Source organism: Nerophis lumbriciformis, linkage group LG17, assembly GCF_033978685.3.
Source record: "Nerophis lumbriciformis linkage group LG17, RoL_Nlum_v2.1, whole genome shotgun sequence".
Lineage (NCBI taxonomy): Eukaryota > Metazoa > Chordata > Actinopteri > Syngnathiformes > Syngnathidae > Nerophis > Nerophis lumbriciformis.
Window position 1 is genome coordinate 32,211,912 of NC_084564.2, and position 21,513 is coordinate 32,233,424.

The following is a 21,513-nucleotide window of genomic DNA, read 5'->3' on the forward strand; positions in this document are numbered from 1 at the left end:
AGCTTTACTTCCTGATTGTATTGGAGACATGTTTTGTGCACGCCACCACACAAAGTGACACCTGTCTCCACACAAACACCTGATGTCACGACTGCATTGTTGTATGGATGACTTTTGTGCACTCCTGCAGGTCTTCCTGACACCTAATGCTTGTTGCAGTTTGTCTGTCCCTAAGCTCGATAACCCCTAAAACACTTCATTAATACACATGCCTTCTAAACATCAGGAATGTTATGTTATTGTTGTATGATTGGAGTTGTTTTTTTTCCTGTACATAAATTGCAAAAGTAAAGGACTATACAGTGCACCCAGAAAATACTGAATAGCTTGCAGTCATACTCTGACCAAATATGCCTGATTAGCCTGATCAATAACATCAACAAAGCTCATCTTTGAGCATTCACGCACAGTATAAAACGTTTGGTGGACAAAATGAGACAAAGAAGGAGTGGAAGATTTTATATGTAAACAAACTGTTGCATGTTTTTGTATTCCCCCCCTATTTTTCCATTTTAAATCCTTTTTTAGAAATGCTCCACATTTGTGGAGCATGCAGCACTAAAGAGCCGAATGCGGCTCGAGAGCCGCGGGTTGCAGACGGAACTGGTTCAATAAGAAATACGGTTGGAGGTGACATATCTATATCATATACGAATATGCCATCGGTCTAATAGCTGCTATTTTGTCGCTATTTGGTGGCCAACAAAAGTTACTCAACCATTAATTGTACTTTCAAGATATGTCAGTATTCACTTATATGACCCAATCCAAACAACCCTCCCTAGTCATGGTGCGCCACAAACATTTGACAAACATGTCCACACACAACCTGCTCATTGAAATTTGTGGATATTATAAAAAACGTCCAATCAACATGTATAAATATATATATTGAATAGAATTGAAGTATTTATTTAAAACCTACACAGTACAACAATGTACATTTTTTTAACATTTTAGCAGAGACATTTATGCAAGGCTTGAAAAAATATACTTGTCCAGGGCGTACCCCGCCTACCGCCCGAATGTAGCTGAGATAGGCTCCAGCGACCCCCTGCAACCCCAAAAGGGACAAGCGGTAGAAAATGGATGGATGGATATATATATATATATATATATATATATATATATATATATATATATATATATATATATATAGTTACTTTGCATGCAGACAGCTTTCGGCCCCCTGACAATTTTTTTATGCCCAATGTGACCCCCCACTCAAAAAGCTTGGACACCCCTGACTTAGACCCTATCCCACAAATCACCAAACATTTTTCTTTTCCATTTAATGTAAACTCTGATGCCCACAATTACAAAGTATAACATCAGTGTGGTTTTCATTCTATGATCAATTTTATGATAATTTACCATTTTCAATTTTTTTTTTTTTTTAATATTTCTTAAAAGTGTTAACTATTGGAATGATTTTAAATTGTTTTTGGAAAATATTTTTCTGTTTTGTCATCATGGGTTAACAGTATAGTTTTTACTTTATGAAAAAAAATATAGACATATACTCGCAATTAGTCACTTCTTAAATGTGTTTATTGTGTGTAAAAAATATTAATACTAATTACTTTTAATAATGTGTCTACAATTAGATTAAGGTATTTTTTCCATAAGGGGTTTAACGAGTGTAATTTTTTATGGTATGACCAAATACACATTAATAAATAACTAAATGAAATTTATATAACAAATTAGCAAAACTAAAGTGTTTTTTTTTTATGTCTTGTGTTTAATTGTAATGTTTTTTATGTTTGTTTTTTTCTGAATTTGTGTTGGGACCCCTCAAAAACAATATGCTGCATCTGAAGGAGCTATCCTTGATGAATTGAAATTGAAAGGTATTAATTACTCATACTGCTAATAACACATTAGAGTGCAAAAAAAAAAAAAAAGTACAATATTGCATATACAATTGTTTAGTTGCAAATGTTTTAGTTTTGTCACGATGCAGTTGCTAACTACTCTCCAGATCCTTGTTATTTTTTTCAGAAAACATAATTACATCTTTTGAAGCCAAAATCAAAACTATAATCAAATGCATACAGTACAGGCTATACGTGTGGACACACCTTCTCATTTCAATGCGTTTTCTTTATTTTCATGACTATTTACATTGTAGATTGTCACATCAAAACTATGACACCTGTGAAGTGAAAACCATTTCAGGTGACTACCTCTTGAAGGTCGTGGAGAGAATGCCAAGAGTGTGCAAAGCAGTAACCAGAGCAAAGGGTGGCTATTTTGAAGAAACTAGAATATAAAACATGTTTTCAGTTATTTCACCTTTTTTTGTTAGGTACATAACTCCACATGTGTTCATTCATAGTTTTGATGTGACATTCTACAATGTAAATAGTCATGGAAATAAAGAAAACACATTGAATGAGAAGGTGTGTCCAAACTTGTGGCTTGTACTGTATGCAAAACAATTGTTTCTTCCATAAAAATCTAAACTTGCTACCCAATGATGGCAAACTAAAATATGATGTTTTACATTGCATATTTTTCTAATTATTATAGTATTTCTTATGTATAGGGTTGTACGGTATACCGGTATTAGTATAGTACCGCGATACTAATGAATCATTTTCGGTACTATATCGCCTCTGAAACGTACTGGTCCCACACCCCCCGCGCCCGCGTCAAAGTCACGTCGTGACATTGCTGGTTTTACGAGCAGAGGAGCATGTTCGGCAGCGCACACACACAGAGTACTTACAAGCAGACACAGTGTGTAGACAGAAAAAGGAGAATGGACGCATTTTGGTGTAAAAAGTAAAGATAAAGGTGAAGTTATAACACTGAAACACCCTCAGGAAGAGGTGCTTTAAGACATGGCTAGCTAGCTAGCAGCTAACATCCATCCACAGTGTTTTATCTACTTCTAAATCACTAATCCTCACTTCCATGGTGACAAATAAAGTATGTTTCTTACATGTATTATTATCACTGCAGGACGAGGAATAGCTAAACATGCTTCACTACACACCGTAGGAGGATACAATAGCTCACGACGTCACAATGTAAACAAACGCCATGGGTGGATCTACACATGACATCCACTGTAATGATATCAAGTACAGGCATGTATCTAGTCGATACTACTATGATTACGTTGATATTTTTTGGCATCACAACATCTTCTATCATTTAAAAAAAAATTATATTATGTTTATAAAGTCAGGTAAATATGTCCCTGGACACATGAGGACTTTGTATATGACCAATGTATGATCATGTAACTACTTGGTATCGGATCGATACCTAAATGTGTGGTATCATCCAAAACTAATCTAAAGTATCAATCAACAGAAGAACAAGTGATTATTACATTTTAACAGAAGTGTGGATAGAACATGTTAAAAGAGAAAGTAAGCAGATATCAACAGTAAATTCATTTTCTACTACATGTCCTTAATAATGTAGACAAAATAATAGGTAGACACAATATGTTACTGCATATGTCAGCAGACTAATTGGGAGTCTTTGTTTGTTTACTTACTACTAAAAGACAAGTTGTCTAGTATGTTCACTATTTTATTTAAGGACTTAACTGCAATAATAAACATATGTTTAATGTACCTTAAGATTGTTTTGTTAAAATAAAGCCAGTAATGTCATTTTTTGTGGTTCCCTTTATTTGGAAAAGTACTGAAAAGTATCGAAATAATTTTAGTACCAGTACCAAAATATGGGTATCGTTACAACACTACTTATGTATATTATTTATATTTACCTATTTATATTTTTCAATAAACATATAAACCATACAGTTGTTGAAAACAGTTTTTGATACATTTGCAAAATAATTTGTTTTATCAATGGTTTTGTTCTATTGGTGAGGTGATCTTATTTTAGTGGGTGTAGTTTTGTTTTTTATATAAAAATATTATGAAATATAGGAAAAATATTTACTGTTATTTTTTGTGTGTATAAGCCTGCAAGATATGAAATACAGACACAGTTAAAGAGGGTCTGAATACTTTATGAATGTGCTGTATAGTTGGATTATACTGCACCCTTATTGATAATAAAACATCTTAGGAATCGACTATATAGCGTGCTCAGTTTTTCTCTCTTTGCCAATAAGCATCTTTATGTTTCTTTCTCCACATTAAACTGGATGATGCTATCACACTGCTGGAGTAACTGGAGGGAAATGAACAATTCTTATAGAAAATTCAGATTTCCTTCCAGATTCATCTCATGTTTATGAGCCATCCTATAGGTCGGCATGCAAATGAGGCTGTGGTTCTTTCCCTCCAAAGTACCCATGATGCACGGTGCTACTCCGGCCACTGTGTCTGCCGCCACCACATCTGCCACAAGTGTTCCCTTTGCAAGCGCCTCGTCCAATCAGGTTTGCTATTCTATCTTTCTCTGGCGCCCTCTGCTGTTCCTTCCGCCTGAGGAAATATGAACGAGACCACCAGGCTGCTGAATATGTTCAACTTGTGAGCTGATGTTCTATGTGTCAAAGCCAGATCCGGTCCACGAATGAATGATCTAGGGCCCCCGGGATGATATTTGATTAGTATTAGAACTGGCCCACAGGCCACAGCCGCCTGCTGCTGTTTTGCATGCACCAATACTCATCAAATCATACAAAATGGGGCCCTGCAGTAAATTTTTGGGGTGCCACTTTTTTGTAAGCGTTTTGAAAACAAATGATAAATGTATGCATTATCCTATTATATCTCACATTCTAGACTCAGACTTAGACATTAGACTTTGACAAACTGTAATGATCCACAAGGGAAATTGTTCCACACAGTAGCTCCGTTACAAAGGCTGGAAAGGATAATGCACACAAGGGCACAAAAAGAGGGTGTAAACTAAATGTATAAAGTAGACTAAAAATGTACCATAGTAGTAATATAAAATATAACACTATATTGCCAAAAGTATTTGGCCACCTGCCTTGACTCACATATGAACTTGAATTGCCATCACATGGAATTGTCCAAAATGTTTTGGTATTCTAGAGCATTCAACGTTCCTTTCACTGGAACTAAGGGGCCAAGCCCATTTCTTGAAAAGGAACCCCACACCATAATTCCTCCTCCACCAAATTTCACACTCGGCACAATGCAGTCCGAAATGTAGCGTTCTCCTGGCAACCTCCAAACCTAGACTGGTCCATCAAATTGCCAGATGGAAAAGTGTGATTCATCACTCCAGAAAAGGCGTCTCCACTGCTCTAGAGTCCAGTGACGACGTGCTTTACACCACTGCATCCCACGTTTGCATTGGACTTGGTGATGTATGGCTTAGATGCAGCTGTTCGGCCATGGAAACCCATTCCATGAAGCTCTCTGCGTACTGTACGTGGGCTAATTGGAAGGTCACATGAAGTTTGGAGCTCTGTAGCACTGACTGTGCAGAAAGTCTTTGCACTATGCTGACCTCTCTGTCAGTTTACGTGGCCTACCACTTGGTGGCTGAGTTGCTGTTGTTCCCAAACTCTTCCATTTTCTTATAATAAAGCAGACAGTTGACTTTGGAATATTTAGGAGAGAGGAAATTTCACGACTGGATTTGTTGCACAGGTGGCATCCTATGACAGTTCCACGCTGGAAATCACTGAATGCGGCCCATTCTTTCACAAATGTTTGTAGAAACAGTGTCCATGCCTAAGTGCTTGATTTTATACACCTGTGGCCGGGCCAAGTGATTAGGACACCTGGTTCTCATCATTTGGATGGGTGGCCAAATACTTTTGGCAATATAGTATATGTAATATTTAAATATAATATATACAGTATATAATATATACTGATAAACCATATTATTATATTATATTTAAATATAATATATACAGTATATAATACATACTGATAAACCATATTATTATATTATATTTCTATATAATATATACAATATATAACAAATCCTAATGACCATTTACAAAATTACAGTATATGTAACAGCTGCAGGAAAAAAATAATAAAAAATAAACATTTTGGAAATATGTTGTCATTCATGCATTCATCTTGACATTAAGGAACACATTTTATTTTTGAAGGACATTTACTTGTTTGCTGTTTGCCTGTTGAAAATTGTTTTCCTTGAAATAACAGAGTACCGTATTTTTCGGACTATAAGTCGCTCCGGAGTATACGTCGCACCGGCCGAAAATACACAATAAAGAAGGAAAAAAACATATATACGTCGCACTGGAGTATAAGTCGCATTTTTGGGGGAAATGTATTTGATAAAATCCAACACCAAGAATAGACATTTAAAAGGCAATTTCAAATAAATAAAGAATAATGAACAACAGGCTGAATAAGTGTACGTTATATGACGCACAAACAACCAACTGAGAACGTGCCTGGTATGTTAACGTAACACATCATGGCAAGAGTCATTCAAATAACTATAACATATAGAACATGCTATACGTTTATCAAACAATCTGTCACTCCCGATCGCTAAATCCGATGAAATCTTCCTCCCCGGTGTCGCCTCTGGTATGTCCATTCTTTCTGCTGCTCGATTGCCGTTCTCTGCTGCATATTTCACTACGTCCAGCTTGTAATCTGCAGTATATGATTACCTTTTCGGTGCCATTTTAGTTCTGTCCTTCTCAGTTTTTATAAGTTACCGCCAATGTTGATGTGATCCATTTTAATAGCTACAGCAGTAGCATATAGCATATAGCAGTTAGCATCCCATGACCCACAATGCACTTCTGCCATGACCCTCCCCCGCCGAATTCTTATTGGTTGACGTGTGAGTGACGATTGCTGCCATCTGCTTCGTCTCTTACGCGAATGAGATAAATAATATTATTTGATATTTTACGTTAATGTGTTAATAATTTCACATATAAGTCGCTCCGGAGTATAAGTCGCACCCACGGCCAAACTATGAAAAAAACTGCGACTTATAATACGAAAAATACGGTAATAAGAAAATATTGCTGTATTAATTTAATGTACAGGACATGTGATTTATTTCTTTGAAGGAAGTTTGTTTTTGTCTGTGAGCCTGTTTAAAAAAAATTTCACTTAAGCCGTACAAAAATGTTTGATTATTCATTGAATCATTAAATGAAATACAGCACACTGTTAGGTCTTGGTTCAATAGGTTACGTGCAATCATTTTAATATGTTTTAATAAACATTGAACCAGTCCGGCCCTCGACTTTTAGCAAATTTGGTATTTTTGCCCTCTGATGTATTTGACTTTGACATCCCTTGTTAGCATGCCCCACGTTTTACTTAAGATCATTATATCAAGATTGTTTGTGTGTTGTTTTCACCCATTCTTCTTCTTCTCTCCATCAGATTCCCATCATTTCTGCAGACCATCTGACTAGTCACAAATATGTCACCCAGATGTAGGAGCCTCAATAAGAACAGTATGTACCCCACACTCACCACACGTGCCAATCAACATTATTATATTTGACTGCTTAAAAAATGAGGCAATCAAAGGATTTTTGATATGCTATTTTTGCAAAAGTTGCCAAATCTTTCTTTTAGAAGTGTGTTTAATACTTTACAGTTGCAAAGCACAAAGAGAACAAACATTCCTCTACAAAGATGTATTAGATTTTTTAGATTTTTTCAAAAATTGTCCCCAAAAAATATTTCGGGAAAAGCATTCAGAGAAATATAAACATACTTCTCAAAACGGAGGCTTTTAAAAAATCTAAAACAAAATTAATAAATCTTTTTTTAAAAGCTCAGTTTTGAGAAGTATGATTATTTTTCTGTAAATGCTATATATATATATACATATATATATATATATATATTTCTAAATCCAATCCCTTTTAAAATGTGTCAACAATTGTCCCAAAAACATATTCCTTGAAAAGCATTCAGAGAAAAATTTGTGTGTATATGTATATACATTTATATTTATATAAATTTAATGTATAGAAATATGTATTTATATATATATATATATATATATATATATATATATATATATATATATATATATATATATATATATATATATATGTATATGTATATGAATATATATTTATATATATGTTTATGTAGTGCATCTGCCTCACAATACGAAGGTCCTGAGTAGTCTTGGGTTCAATCCCGGGCTCGGGATCTTTCTGTGTGGAGTTTGCATGTTCTCCCTGTGACTGCGTGGGTTCCCTCCGGGTACTCCGGCTTCCTCCCACCTCCAAAGACATGCACCTGGGGATAGGTTGATTGGCAACACTAAATTGGCCCTAGTGTGTGGATGTGAGTGTGAATGTTGTCTGTCTATCTGTGTTGGCCCTGCGATGAGGTGGCGACTTGTCCAGGGTGTACCCCGCCTTCCGCCCGATTGTAGCTGAGATAGGCTCCAGCGCCCCCCGCGACCCCAAAAGGGAATAAGCGGTAGAAAATGAATGGATGGATGGATGTATATGTATATACATATATATTTATATATATATATATATATACATATTAGGGCTGTCAAAGTTAACGTGTTAACTATAAATTTCAATGACTGCACTCATTTTTTAAATGGGCGATTAACGCGAACACGTGCTTTTTGACCCTCGGGCCGTGCCGTAGCGGCAGGAATTTGGTTGCAGTTCACTTGCTACCGATGAGCCACAAACGAGCAGAAATGGACAAAGAAAAGCCTACCTTATAAATGACCTATCCAGAGTACACTTATTAATGATGAAAAATTATGACTATCTGCAATTAATCGCAATTAAATTTGAGTTAACTATGAACAATATGCGATTACTCTCAATTCAATATTTTAATCGTCTCACAGCCCTCTTATATATTTATATATATATGTATATACTTGGCTCTCCAAGGACCACCATATTGACCAATATTACAATACAGTAGCATATTAGGCCTAAGTATTCATTAAACAGGTTGTGTTTATCAAGTATATTAAATATGTAGTAAAAATGTGTTTGAATATTTAAAAAATAAACACTAATCACTTTGATTATTTGGCGCACCACTAGATGGAGGAGCCTGCGTACTACAGTTTAAGAATCCCTGAATTAATATAATTACAGAATATTTCATTATACTTGCATAAAACTTAAACTGTTATGCAAATAGTAAGGAAATACTGCTAAATTCTCACTCATGGCAATATAACAGCCTGCGTACTACAGTTTAAGAATCCCTGAATTAATATAATTACAGAATATTTCATTATACTTGCATAAAACTTAAAATGTTATGCAAATAGTAAGGAAATACTGCTAAATTCTCACTCATGGCAATATTACAGTTACACTCGCAATTATTGTAGATTATATTTATGTGCAGACTTAACACTATTTATCAAAAATCTAATAATGTAATTGTTTTATTGAGCTATTTAAGTTTTCTATTTTGTAGATCCATTGCAAACTATGAATAAATGAATTTACAATTGGTGTTGAGTGATTATGAGTGCAAATTTAGTCATTTAGGGGTCCAAGCCAAACCTGGTCATCAGGGCCCTCCACATAAAATATAATGTAAAAATGTTGTAATGTTTACCATTGTCCCAGCGCGTTTACTGTAATTGACAGCAAAGACAATCAGCATTTAATAAAGCGGAGGTCTTTTTTTTTGTTGGCACACTTGGACTGGATGTGACGCGCAGGCCAAAAGTGTTTGACTGTTGGGAAAAAGAGAGCTCTTAACGGCTGCGATGTTGGAGCGAGAGACCAGACTGTTGACAATAAAAAAACAAGTGCCTCTCAAGTTTATTGGCGGTTAGCAAGCAACCCTTTGATGTGCATTACTACCACCTTCTGGAATAGAGCGTGCAGCGAGATGCAACCCTATTGTGCTAACTCATCTGTGCAGCAGCATGCAATAGTCCATTTATTGTGGGAGAACAAAAGAGGGGAGCTCTTGAAAGGCGTATGATGGATTTAGCATTTTTTGGCACATAAATAAAGACAAAAACAAATACTTTTTTAAAATAGAAGAAAACTATGAATTGTTTTTTTTTAGATGTTTGGTGGGCCCAGGCATTTTGCCTGATGGGAAGTCCACCACTGCAACCGAATGTGTATTAATCATTCACATGAGCCATGTAATATTTCCATAAATAAGATATGCATTGCATTGTAGTTGTTGCATCTTTTTTGTAAGGATTATAAAGCAATGCATGGTTATTTATACTGTAGATTTTCCCAATGTATCCTGTTGATGCTAAAAAGTACCCATAACTGCATCACTATTGAACATTACTATTACAGGATACTGTTTTGGGGCCATGTTGGTTACTTACTGTTACTAACACACAACATTCCAACTTGATCTAGATCAGGGGTGTCAAACGTACGGCCCGAGGGCCGGATCACGCCCGCGAACAGGATTTATACGGTCCGCGGGATGAGTTTGCAAAGTATAAAAATGTACCTGAAATGTCTGAATGAAAGAAACTGCTGTTCTAAATGTGTCCACTAGATGTCAAAATAGCAATTATTTGTATCTTTGCAGATGATGCTACATATGTACAAAATAAACCACATTAGTACATCAGTCGAGGAAAATTATCAAACTACATAAATAACATCCTGTAATTTGATTTTGATTTACTTTTTTTTATCTTGATAGACTGAACATTAACACCAATGTTGACTGATGAACATTATCACATCATTTATTCAGAAAATATAAACAATGACAAATAAATTATTAACCGCAACATGTATGTGTAAAAAAAAAAAACTGACAACATTATGATTTGTACAGTTTGTTCTATTTTTAAACAAAGAAAACAACCAGAAGTTGTATTTATTTTTAAGTTATCGTGCCGTGATTTTACCAGTCCGGCCCACTTGGGAGTAGATTTTTCTCCATGTGGCCCCCCCATCTAAAATGACTTTGACACCCCTGATCTACAAACCCCGTTTCCATATGAGTTGGGAAATTGTGTTAGATGTAAATATAAACAGAATACAATGATTTGCAAATCATTTTCAACCCATATTCAGTTGAATATGCTACAAAGACAACATATTTGACATTCAAACTGATAAACTTTTTTTTTTTTGCAAATAATCATTAACTTTAGAATTTGATGCCAGCAACACGTGACAAAGAAGTTGGGAAAGGTGGCAATAAATACTGATAAAGTTGAGGAATGCTCATCAAACACTTATTTGGAAATAAGCGGTAGAAAATGGATGGATGGGCATCCCACAGGTGAACAGGCAAATTTGGAAGAGGTGGGTGCCATGATTGGGTATAAAAGTAGATTCAATGAAATGCTCAGTCATTCACAAACAAGGATGGGGCGAGGGTCACCACTTTGTCAACAAATGCGTGAGCAAACTGTTGAACAGTTTAAGAAAAACCTTTCTCAACCAGCTATTGCAGGGAATTTAGGGATTTCACCATCTATGGTCCGTAATATCATCAAAGAGTTCAGAGAATCTGGAGAAATCACTGCACGTAAGCAACTAAGCCCGTGACCTTCGATCCCTCAGGCTGTACTTCAGAAACCCACTGTCAGTAACTACAGTTGGTCGTTACATCTGTAAGTGCAAGTTAAAACTCTCCTATGCAAGGCGAAAACCGTTTATCAACAACATCCAGAAACGCCGCCGGCTTCGCTGGGCCTGAGCTCATCTAAGATGGACTGATACAAAGTGGAAAAGTGTTCTGTGGTCTGACGAGTCCACATTTCAAATTGTTTTTGGAAACTGTGGACGTTGTGTCCTCCGGACCAAAGAGGAAAAGAACCATCCAGATTGTTATAGGTGCAAAGTTGAAAAGACAGCATCTGTGATGGTATGGGGGTGTATTAGTGCCCAAGACATGGGTAACTTACATATCTGTGAAGGTGCCTTTAATGCTGAAAGTTTCATACAGGTTTTGGAGCAACATATGTTACCATCCAAGCAACGTTACCATGGACGCCCCTGCTTTATTCAGCAAGACAATGCCAAGCCACGTGTTACATCAACGTGGCTTCATAGTAAAAGAGTGCGGGTACTAGACTGGCCTGCCTGTAGTCCAGATCTGTCTCCCATTGAAAATGTGTGGCGCATTATGAAGCCTAAAATACTTAAGCTGTACATCAAGCAAGAATGGGAAAGAATTCCACCTGAGAAGCTTAAAAAATGTGTCTCCTCAGTTCCCAAACGTTTACTGAGTGTTGTTAAAAGGAAAGGCCATGTAGCACAGTGGTCCCAACTACTTTGGCACGTGTTGCAGCCATGAAATTCTAAGTTAATTATTATTTGCAAAAAAAGAAATAAAGTTTATGAGTTTGAACATCAAATATCTTGTCTTTGTAGTGCATTTAATTGAATATGGGTTGAAAAGGATTTTCAAATCATTGTATTCCGTTTATATTTACATCTAACACAATTTCCCAACTCAAATGGAAACGGGGTTTGTAGATACATAATTACATTTTTCCTGTAATATTATCATCTGAGTTCACCCCTCGCTAACATTTCAGCTACAATTTCATTAGACAATTAGACAATTATTTTCTCCTCCAAACATATTGCTGGGTATTGTGGCCAAACAGCTCCATTTTTGTTTCATCTGACCAAAGAACTTTCCTCCAGAAGGTCTTATCTTTGTCCATGTGATGTCAGAGGAAACAAAAATGGAGCTGTTTGGCCACTATACCCAGCAATATGTTTGGAGGAGAAAAAGTGAGGCCTTTATACCCAGGAACACCATTCCTACTGTCAAGCATGGTGGTGGTAGTATTATGCTCTGGGCCTGTTTTGCTGCCAATAGAACTGGTGCTTTACAGAGAGTAAATGGGACAACGGAAAAGGAGCATTACCTTACCTAAATCATCAGCCCGGAGGTTGGATCTTGGGCGCAGTTGGGTGTTCCAACAGGACAATGACCCCAAACACACGTCACAAAAAAATAAGAGTTGTAAAAATGATTGGAAACTCAAGACAGCCATGACATGATGTTCTTTACAAGTGTATGTAAACTTTATGTAATCTTTTCATTTGTGTCATCTTCCTTCAAGGTGGAACTGGAGAGCAAGACTAGTGATTCAACAAAGCAAAAGAATGCAATGGTGAAACTACACCTGGACAAAAAGAGGCGGGTCTGCTCCAATTTCATTCACGCTGCATACATTTAAAGGGGGCGGGGCTACACGTTAATTCACCGGGCGCACTTTGAATGTCAACATGGAGCGACTGAGACGAGCAGAGGGCGGCGAGCTCTACGTCACGGAGGAGAAACGATGGCGTCTTTTGTATGTTTTTGTTCATGGGTTGTCGTCTCTCATGTGTTTACACAAAGGTGCACCTTATATTGGAATTGAAGAGGAGACGAAGAATGGGACTGTGTCACTCATGCATGTGCGGCGACGGCGTGCGAGTACGTTGTTAATTCAAGCGGGAGTCGAGTAAAAGGCCATATTTTGCCAACACGTCAATAGAACTCTTATCAGCGGCCATGCAAAGCAATGAGTTTCCCTTTAAGGCATCAGTTTGTATTTGTCATCACGACCCATCACTGCTGATCCAAAATCCTCCAATCTTCCACCAAATGTCGCTCTCCTGAATTCCCAAGAATCCCCTCATGGCGGTGATAAGTAACCAGTTGCCAAGACAACTGCTGTGTGGTTTGTTTTTACTTCTGACGGATTCTGTGTTATTAGGAATTTGTGTTGACCAGACTTTAAGTTTTTGGCCAAAGTACTTTGTTGTGTTGACGTTTTGTGGGTCAACAAGTTTTTTGGGAGCGTCACCGAGGTTCAAAGAAGATCTTTTTACTAAGTTGGGCGTATTCGATGGGCAGGGTGAGAAATGTGATGGTTGTGATCCTCATCGGAAGCCTTAGAGCAGGGGTGTCAAACTCATTTTAGATGGGGGGCCAAATGGAGAAAAATCTACTCCCAAGTGGGCCGGACTGGTAAAATCCCGGCACGATAACTTAAAAATAAAGACAACTTCAGAATGCTTTCTTTGTTTAAAAATAGAACAAGCACATTCTGAAAATGTACAAATCATAATGTTGTTGGGTTTTTTTACACTTACGTGTTGCGGTTGATAATATTCTACGGAGCCCCTAGAGCAGTGTTTTTCAACCTTTTTTGAGCCAAGGCACATGTTTTGCGTTAAAAAAATGCGGAGGCACACCACCAGCAGAAATCATTAAAAAGCAAAACTCAGTTGACAGTAAAAAGTCGTTGTCGCAATTGTTGGATATGAATTTAAAGCATAACCAATCATGCATCAATATAGCTCTTGTCTCAAAGTAGGTGTACTGTCACAACCTGTCACATTACGCCGTGACTTATTTGGACTTTTTTGCTGTTTTCCTGTGTGTAGTGTTTTCGTTCTTGTCTTGCGCTCCTATTTTGGTGGCTTTTTCTCTTTTTTTGGTATTTTCCTGTAGCAGTTTCATGTCTTCCTTTGAGCGATATTTCTCGCATCTACTTTGTTTTAGCAATCAATAATATTTCAGTTGTTTTTAATCCTTCTTTGTGGGGACATTGTTTATTGTCATGTCATGTTCGGATGTGCATTGTGGACGCTGTCTTTGCGCCACAGTAAGTCTTTGCTGTCGTCCAGCATTCTGATTTTGTTTACTTTGTAGCCAGTTCAGTTTTAGTTTTGTTCTGCATAGCCTTCCCTAAGCTTCAATGCCTTTTCTTAGGGGCACTCACTTTTTGTTTATTTTTGGTTTGAGCATTAGATACCTTTTTACCTGCACACTGCCTCCCACTGTTTCTGACATCTACAAAGCAATTAGCTACCTGCTGCCGCCTACTGATATGGAAGAGTATTACACGGTTACTCTGCCGAGCTCTAAACAGCACCGACACTCAACAACAACACATCATTTGCAGACTATAATTACTGGTTTGCAAAAAATATTTTTAACCCAAATAGGTGAAATTAGAAAATCTCCCACGGCACACCAGACTGTATCTCACGGCACACTAGTGTGCGCGGCACAGTGGTTGAAAAACACTGCCCTAGAGGGACATTGAGGGAAAAAAATGTTTTGCTCGATCTCGCAAAAGTTTTTTGTTCTATTAAACTTTTGCGAGAACTAGCAAAACATTTTTTTTCCCCTATGTCAGTGAAACGAAAGTAAAACAGACAAAGCAATGGAGGAGCCTACCCATCATCCGTGGGAGAAGTTTATTGATTTCCATTTTAGTATTGGCCTAACATATAAAGACATCAAATCGTATTATGGTCCCACAACAAAGCACAAATGATGCTCCCGCTCCTCCATTGCTGTGGCTGTTTTACTTCCGGTTCACTGACATAGGAAAAAAACCTTTTGCGAGATCTCGCAAAACATCCATGTCCCTTTAGTGGCTCAGTAGTATTCTATCTTTATTTGTCGTTATTTATATTTTCCGAATAAATTATGTGATAATGTTCATCGGTCAACTCGTTGGTGTTAATTTTCAATCCATCCAGATAAATTACAGGATGTTATTTATGTAGTTTGATAATTTTTCCTCGACTGATGTACTAACATCATGTAGTTTACATATGTAGCATCATCTACAAATATACAAATAACTGCGATTGCGACATCGAGTGGACACATTTAGAACAGCTGTTTCTTTAATTCAAAAATTTCAGGTTCATTTTTATACTTGGCCGGATAAAACCTGTTTGCAGGCCTGACTCGGCCCTCGGGCCGTACGTTTGACACCCCTGCCTTAGAATGTACCGTGGGGTCAGTGGGATGCAACACCGTAACTGACAAGTTGCCTGATCCGCGCCATCTTTATGTTTATTTGTATAATGTTCAGTCCTATTTATCTTCCTTCTAAACAAACTTTAGGTACTCTGTGTGAAGTTCTATATGTATATTTAGTTGGAGTACAATGATTGTATTGTCAATATTTTTATTAATATTATTGTTATTGGTCACTGACCGAGTCTCTCTGTGTTCTCGGAGCAAAGACGTTTTATATGAGTGACGACGTACTAAAACAGCGAGGCAGAGTTGTCGTCATGGCAACCGTCGCCGGCAACGTTTAGTATTTTAACTGATTGTTGGGTTTGTAAGTAGTCATATAATTTAACAAGAAAAAAAAGACTATTATGAGAAAAGGTATTGTTCTTGCGTGTTTGGACTACAAATGTTATTTTCTACTGTATCCATTTCAAATAATTACTCTTTGGATATTTTTACTCCTTGGAAATTGGGCCATGTTGGAAAACAAGCTGCATATTTGATCTCTCTTTTTTTTTTTTTTTTTGTTATTCTTTTTGTGTGCCGTTGCCCTGGCCCCGTCATGTGACAGGACGGGGCGGTTCGAGTTTGATCTTTTGCACTTCTGTATATAGTCGGACAAAAAAAGAGAGTCGTGTATATTGAGATCTTATTTTGAATATAAAAAAAAATGACGTCTGTAATGACGACAGTTGTTTTGCTAGGATAATAACAAAAAATAATGGTATGAAAGGCTGAAGAAACAAAAGAAATTGCTTGCATCAAAAAGGGCGCCGAAGAGTCGTCGTTCTCTAAACCCCGCCCCCTTTCAGGACAGGCCAACAGACCCTTTTTTACGGTGATGTCACTTCCACTTCACGTAAACAAATTCATAGCCTAAGTTAAGTTAGGTAAATCACGTTTTGTTATTTACAATCATAGGAATCTTAATGGCAGAGGACGACGTTCAGGACAATAACTCCAGGAAGAGAACGAGCTTAGAGGTCCCTTATTACAGAAAACTCACTTTTTAATAATGGCATAGTAACAGTAATATATGTCGTTAAAGCCCTCATGATGTCCTTCGCTTTTAAAGTCCACATTATTAAGGAAAAGCATTCTTCCTATGGACATGAAACCATCTCTGACCCACCCACCTAGGCTTCACTACACATACTAAAATAAAGATGGCATGTCATTCAGCTACAGAGCTGTAAATTGGAATTTTTTTTTTCCAGTGCATAGGTTAAACCAGCGCTCCTCAACTATTGCCCTCCCACCACTCTCCGGTGAGACTATAAATAGTATAATTTGTCTATAAACTTGTTATATGTACACCTCCGCATAACATTGTATCATTATTCGAATTGAAGAAGAAAATAAGAAAGCACAAAATTTACAACAAATAACTTTAGTACCATTATTTTTTTAAATCTGTAACAGAAAATATTTAAAGTGCAACTATTTACCTAAAATTAAAAAATAAATAATGACATCCTTATTTAAGCTATGAACTTTTTTTGACCGACTTAAACCATTTGATAATGAAAAAAATAAAAAATAAACTCAATAAATAACGATACATTCAAAATTGATCGGCAAAACTAACGAACCAAACTCAGGTGCAAAATATATAAAACACCGACAAAACAACATTGTAGCGTAAATGGCTGTGCTAGTGTTGCTAACGTTTGTGTCATTCTTTCTAGGGTTTCAACGATTAATCGATTTCATCGACTGTTTAGAAAAAAGCTCTGATTTGTAGTGTGCTGCTTCCAATATGAGTTGAATGAGTGTAACTATTTAAATTAAGAAGTTCGGACATTTTTAATTACGCAAATATAGTTTCCGCAATATTGCACTTTGTATTTATTTTTATTTTTTCCCATTTTTGCACATAGAATATGTTAAAATCGCAATTTCACTGTTGAAGATGTGCATGTATTACACAAATAATTAAACTTATGGCATGTAGAAAATATGTTGATTATGTCAACTATTTTACTTAAAATACCCATCAGGGCTATAAAGTACAAAAGCAGTGAAGTTGTCACGTTGTGTAAATGGTAAATAAAAAGAGAATACAATGATTTGCAAATCCTTTTCAACTTATATTAAATTGAATAGACTGCAAGGACAAGATATGTTTGAACCGATAAACTTGTTTTTTTTTGCAAATAATCATTGACTTATAATTTAATGGCAGCAACACATTGCAAAAAATACATTTTTACCACTGTGTTACATGGCCTTTCCTTTTAACAACACTCAGTAAAGGTTTGGGAACTGAGGAGACACATTTTTGAAGTAGAATTCTTTCCCATTCTTGCTTGATGTACAGCTTAAGTTGTTCAACAGTCTCCTTTCTGATATTTTAGCCTTCATATTGCACCACACATTTTCAATGTCTGGACTACAGGCAGGCCAGTCTAGTACCCGCACTCTTACTATGAAGCCACGCTGTTGTAACACGTGCAGAACGTGAATTCCGGCCTTGCCGCTTACGTGCAGTGATTTCTCCAGATTCTCTGAACCTTTTGATGATATTACGGAGCGTAGATGGTGAAATCCTTAAATTCCTTGCAATAGCTGGTTGAGAAATGTTGTTCTTAAACAATTTGCTCAGGCATTTGTTGACAAAGTGGTGACTCTCGCCCCGTCCTTGTTTGTGAATGACTGAGCATTTCATGGAATCTGCTTTTATACCCAATCATGGCACCCACCTGTTCCCAATTAGCCTGTTCACCTGTGGATGTTCCAAATAAGTGTTTGATGAGCATTCCTCAACTTTCTCGGCCATTTGTGCCAGCTTTTTTGAAACATGTTGCAGGCATCAAATTCCAAACAAGCTAATATTTGCAAAAAATAACGTTTTCCAGCTCTAACGTTAAATATCTTGTCTTTGCAGTCTATTCATTTGAATATAAGTTGAAAAGGATTTGCAAATCATTGTATTCTCGTTTTATTTACCATTTACACAACGTGACAACTTCACTGCTTTCGAGGTTTGTATATTTTGACCCATTACTCGATTAATCAAACAAAATAATCGGAAGATTACTAAATTCCTAAATTAATCAATGGCTTTATAACTTAAATGTTACGGTCGTGTATCTTATATATGGCACCTATTAAGTTGGACATTTTCTGAAATACAGTGTACAGGGTACATGTAAAAAGTACATAAAGTGAAATATATTGCTTTTAGAGCCACACATGCAGACCGACGGGTGTGGACAAACACAGCTTATTAGCATTAAAGTTACAAACCCACCAAATGGTGTCAAGCTCATTTTAGCTCGGGGGCCGCAGAAGGAAGATCTATTCCCACGTGGGTCAAAGGATAAAATATCACATCATAACTTAAAAATACAACTGCGACAACTTCAGATTGTTTTCTTCGTTTTACTTTGGCTCAAAATAGAACTAGCACATTCTGAAAATGTACACATCACCAATAATCCTCTTGACAAAGAACAGTTCAAGTTACCGGTAGTTGAAGATTCGGAGAGAAAAAAATCTGTGCCGTTTCAAAAACACCATGAAGAACACAAATAACTTAGACTTCATCTCAGTGTCTCTACACAGCAATTCAATTTGAAGTCACAGCCCATCTAGGATTGAACAACAAACTCTTCTATCTCATTTGTCATTTCCACATATTTATCTTGTGCTAGCTCTACAAACTGAAGTAGAAACAATTCAAGAGGGTTGAGTAACTCAGTGGCCTTGTGGTTAGAGTGCCCGCCCTGAGACTTGGAGGTCGTGAGTTCAAACCCTGGCCGAGTCATACCAAAGACTATAAAAAATGTGACCCATTGCCTCCCTGCTTGGCACTCAGCATCAGGGGTTGAAATTAGGGGTTAAATCACCAAAAATGATTCTTGAGCGTAGCGCACACTGCTGCTCACTGCTCCCCTCACCTCACAGGGGGTGATGAAGGGGATGGGTCAAATGCAGAGGACACATTTTCACCACACCTAGTGTGTGTGTGTGTGTGTGACAATCATTGGTAGTTTAACTTCCTGCCTCATAGAAATAGATAGTCAAATAAAAGCTGTGCAACGTTTGAACAATTTCAACAAACCAAAACTTAAAAATTAAAAGACAGAGTATTGCAGTAAATCACACTGTTCACTTTCTTTACATCTGTACAGAAAACAATCATTTTTACAGAACTATATCAATGTGCGGTGTGTCATGCAGCATTTTAAGTGAGGTTACCAATTGTTTATTTTACATTACTTGATATACTTGCATCTTTGCTTGCCTAACATCATTACTATTGCGACATCTAGTGGACACATTAAGAACAGCAGTTTCTTTCATTTAAAAATGCATCTTAATTTTACACTTAGCAAAACTGTTTGACATCCCTGGTGTAGTTTTCAATCACATCAAGTCTAGATTTTGGCCAGCACACTTCCAAGTCTTATTTGAAATTGCTGAAAATTGCAAACTTTTGTAATAAGCGGTCTGACGTCGCCGCAGAAAAGGGTCTACTGTTGCTCTTCTCCCTTGTTTTTTTAAATTTGTCAGCAGCTTGTAGTTTGCCAGAAGAGGGGGTCTACCCACCCCCACCCCGTTACGGTCAGGCCGAGACAACACAACACACACTGTCTCTTTAAATGCATGTGAAAGGAAAACACATATAAGCAAAAACACTCCATACTGAGACTAAGAAGACATGTTATGAAGAAAGATGTATTTAAAATATTCATACAATATCAACATGTAATGGAATAAGATATTTATACGAAGAAAAAAAAATAGAATAGTGGTTTATTTAAAAAATTATAAAATCCTGAGACACAGGCCATAGTATGTTCTTCATGGTCATGTAAGCTCTGCTTATAAAAGATGAAAATGGTTCCAGTCAACCAAGCACATCACCATGGTCATCTCTCACCTGCTGCAAGCCCGCATGCTTACATACAATACTTTTTCTTTTCTCTGCTAGTAGTGCTAATACAATGTATTCTGTCTCTTTGTTTCTGCCGTTTTAATGGCGGGCCCCCCTTCTCTCTCCGCCTCCCTCACTGTTAGTCAACAGACTAAACTTCCAGCTCGTCTAAAGCCATAAAATGTCCAACAAGACGGGGGAGGTGGGATTTAACACTTTTGTTGGCCTCCTCCCCACCCCCCCAAGGGGCCTGCATTGCTAAATTTGATTCTTGCTGTTATGGATTTAAAAAAAATAAATAAAGAAAAATTACAAAAAACAATTGACCACGTGACTTGAATTGTTTCATTTTTATAGGGAGTCCAGGTTTCACCAAGACAATGGGCCTTGAAAAGGGCTCCCAGGACAGGACTGTGATTCACGGTCCAACCACTAGATGGAGCCACCACCCTGTCAGGCTGGGTTAGTAAGACACAATTTCCATTTCCATGCAGGAGTTCTAACAAAACGTGATTTTGAAAAGATGATTAAGAGTGTTATTGTTTTAATAAAGGTAACCAAATAAGAAGAGTCATATTGGACCACAAATACAAAAAAGTAATTTGTCTGGAGCCGCAAAAAAATTAAAAGACTTATATAAGTGTTATAATGAAGGCAAAACATGATGTAAGTGTCTATATTAGCCTACTATCAAAATGACTATGTGCCGCAGGCTGACACAAATCTTCTTTGACAGAAATGTTGAAATATGTATTCTATACATTTTTACAACATTGGGAAAACATTAGTAAAACTTCTCAGAAGGTGAGATAACTCCTGGAAATGGGTGTCTTAGAATGGCCAAAGGTATAGATGTGTGTGTCCAAGTTAAAGGAAACAACAGGCTGTCTTCTTCTAATGGATTTATTACAATCTTTGCATGCTGGGTAACGTTGGCTCTGGTCTGGAACAACATGCAACAACTATCAGACATGCAGCCAA

At 37.0% G+C, this 21,513-nt stretch overlaps 1 protein-coding gene across 3 annotated transcripts in view; it reads left to right on the forward strand.

The window, feature by feature from the left end:
- Positions 1–20,854, forward strand: part of LOC133614824 (muscleblind-like protein 1) — a 209,964-nt gene extending 189,110 nt beyond the window's left edge. For 2 of the 3 annotated variants that reach the window (XM_061973102.1, XM_061973101.1), the window contains exons 8-10: positions 4,244–4,375; positions 7,308–7,381; positions 12,961–20,854. In XM_061973102.1, the coding sequence (XP_061829086.1) occupies positions 4,244–4,375; positions 7,308–7,339 (164 nt within the window). In that variant the 3' untranslated portion in view covers positions 7,340–7,381; positions 12,961–20,854. The remainder of the gene's footprint in view (positions 1–4,243; positions 4,376–7,307; positions 7,382–12,960) is intronic. The other variant, XM_061973103.1, reaches the window with a different exon arrangement.
- The last annotated feature ends 659 nt before the right edge of the window (positions 20,855–21,513 follow it).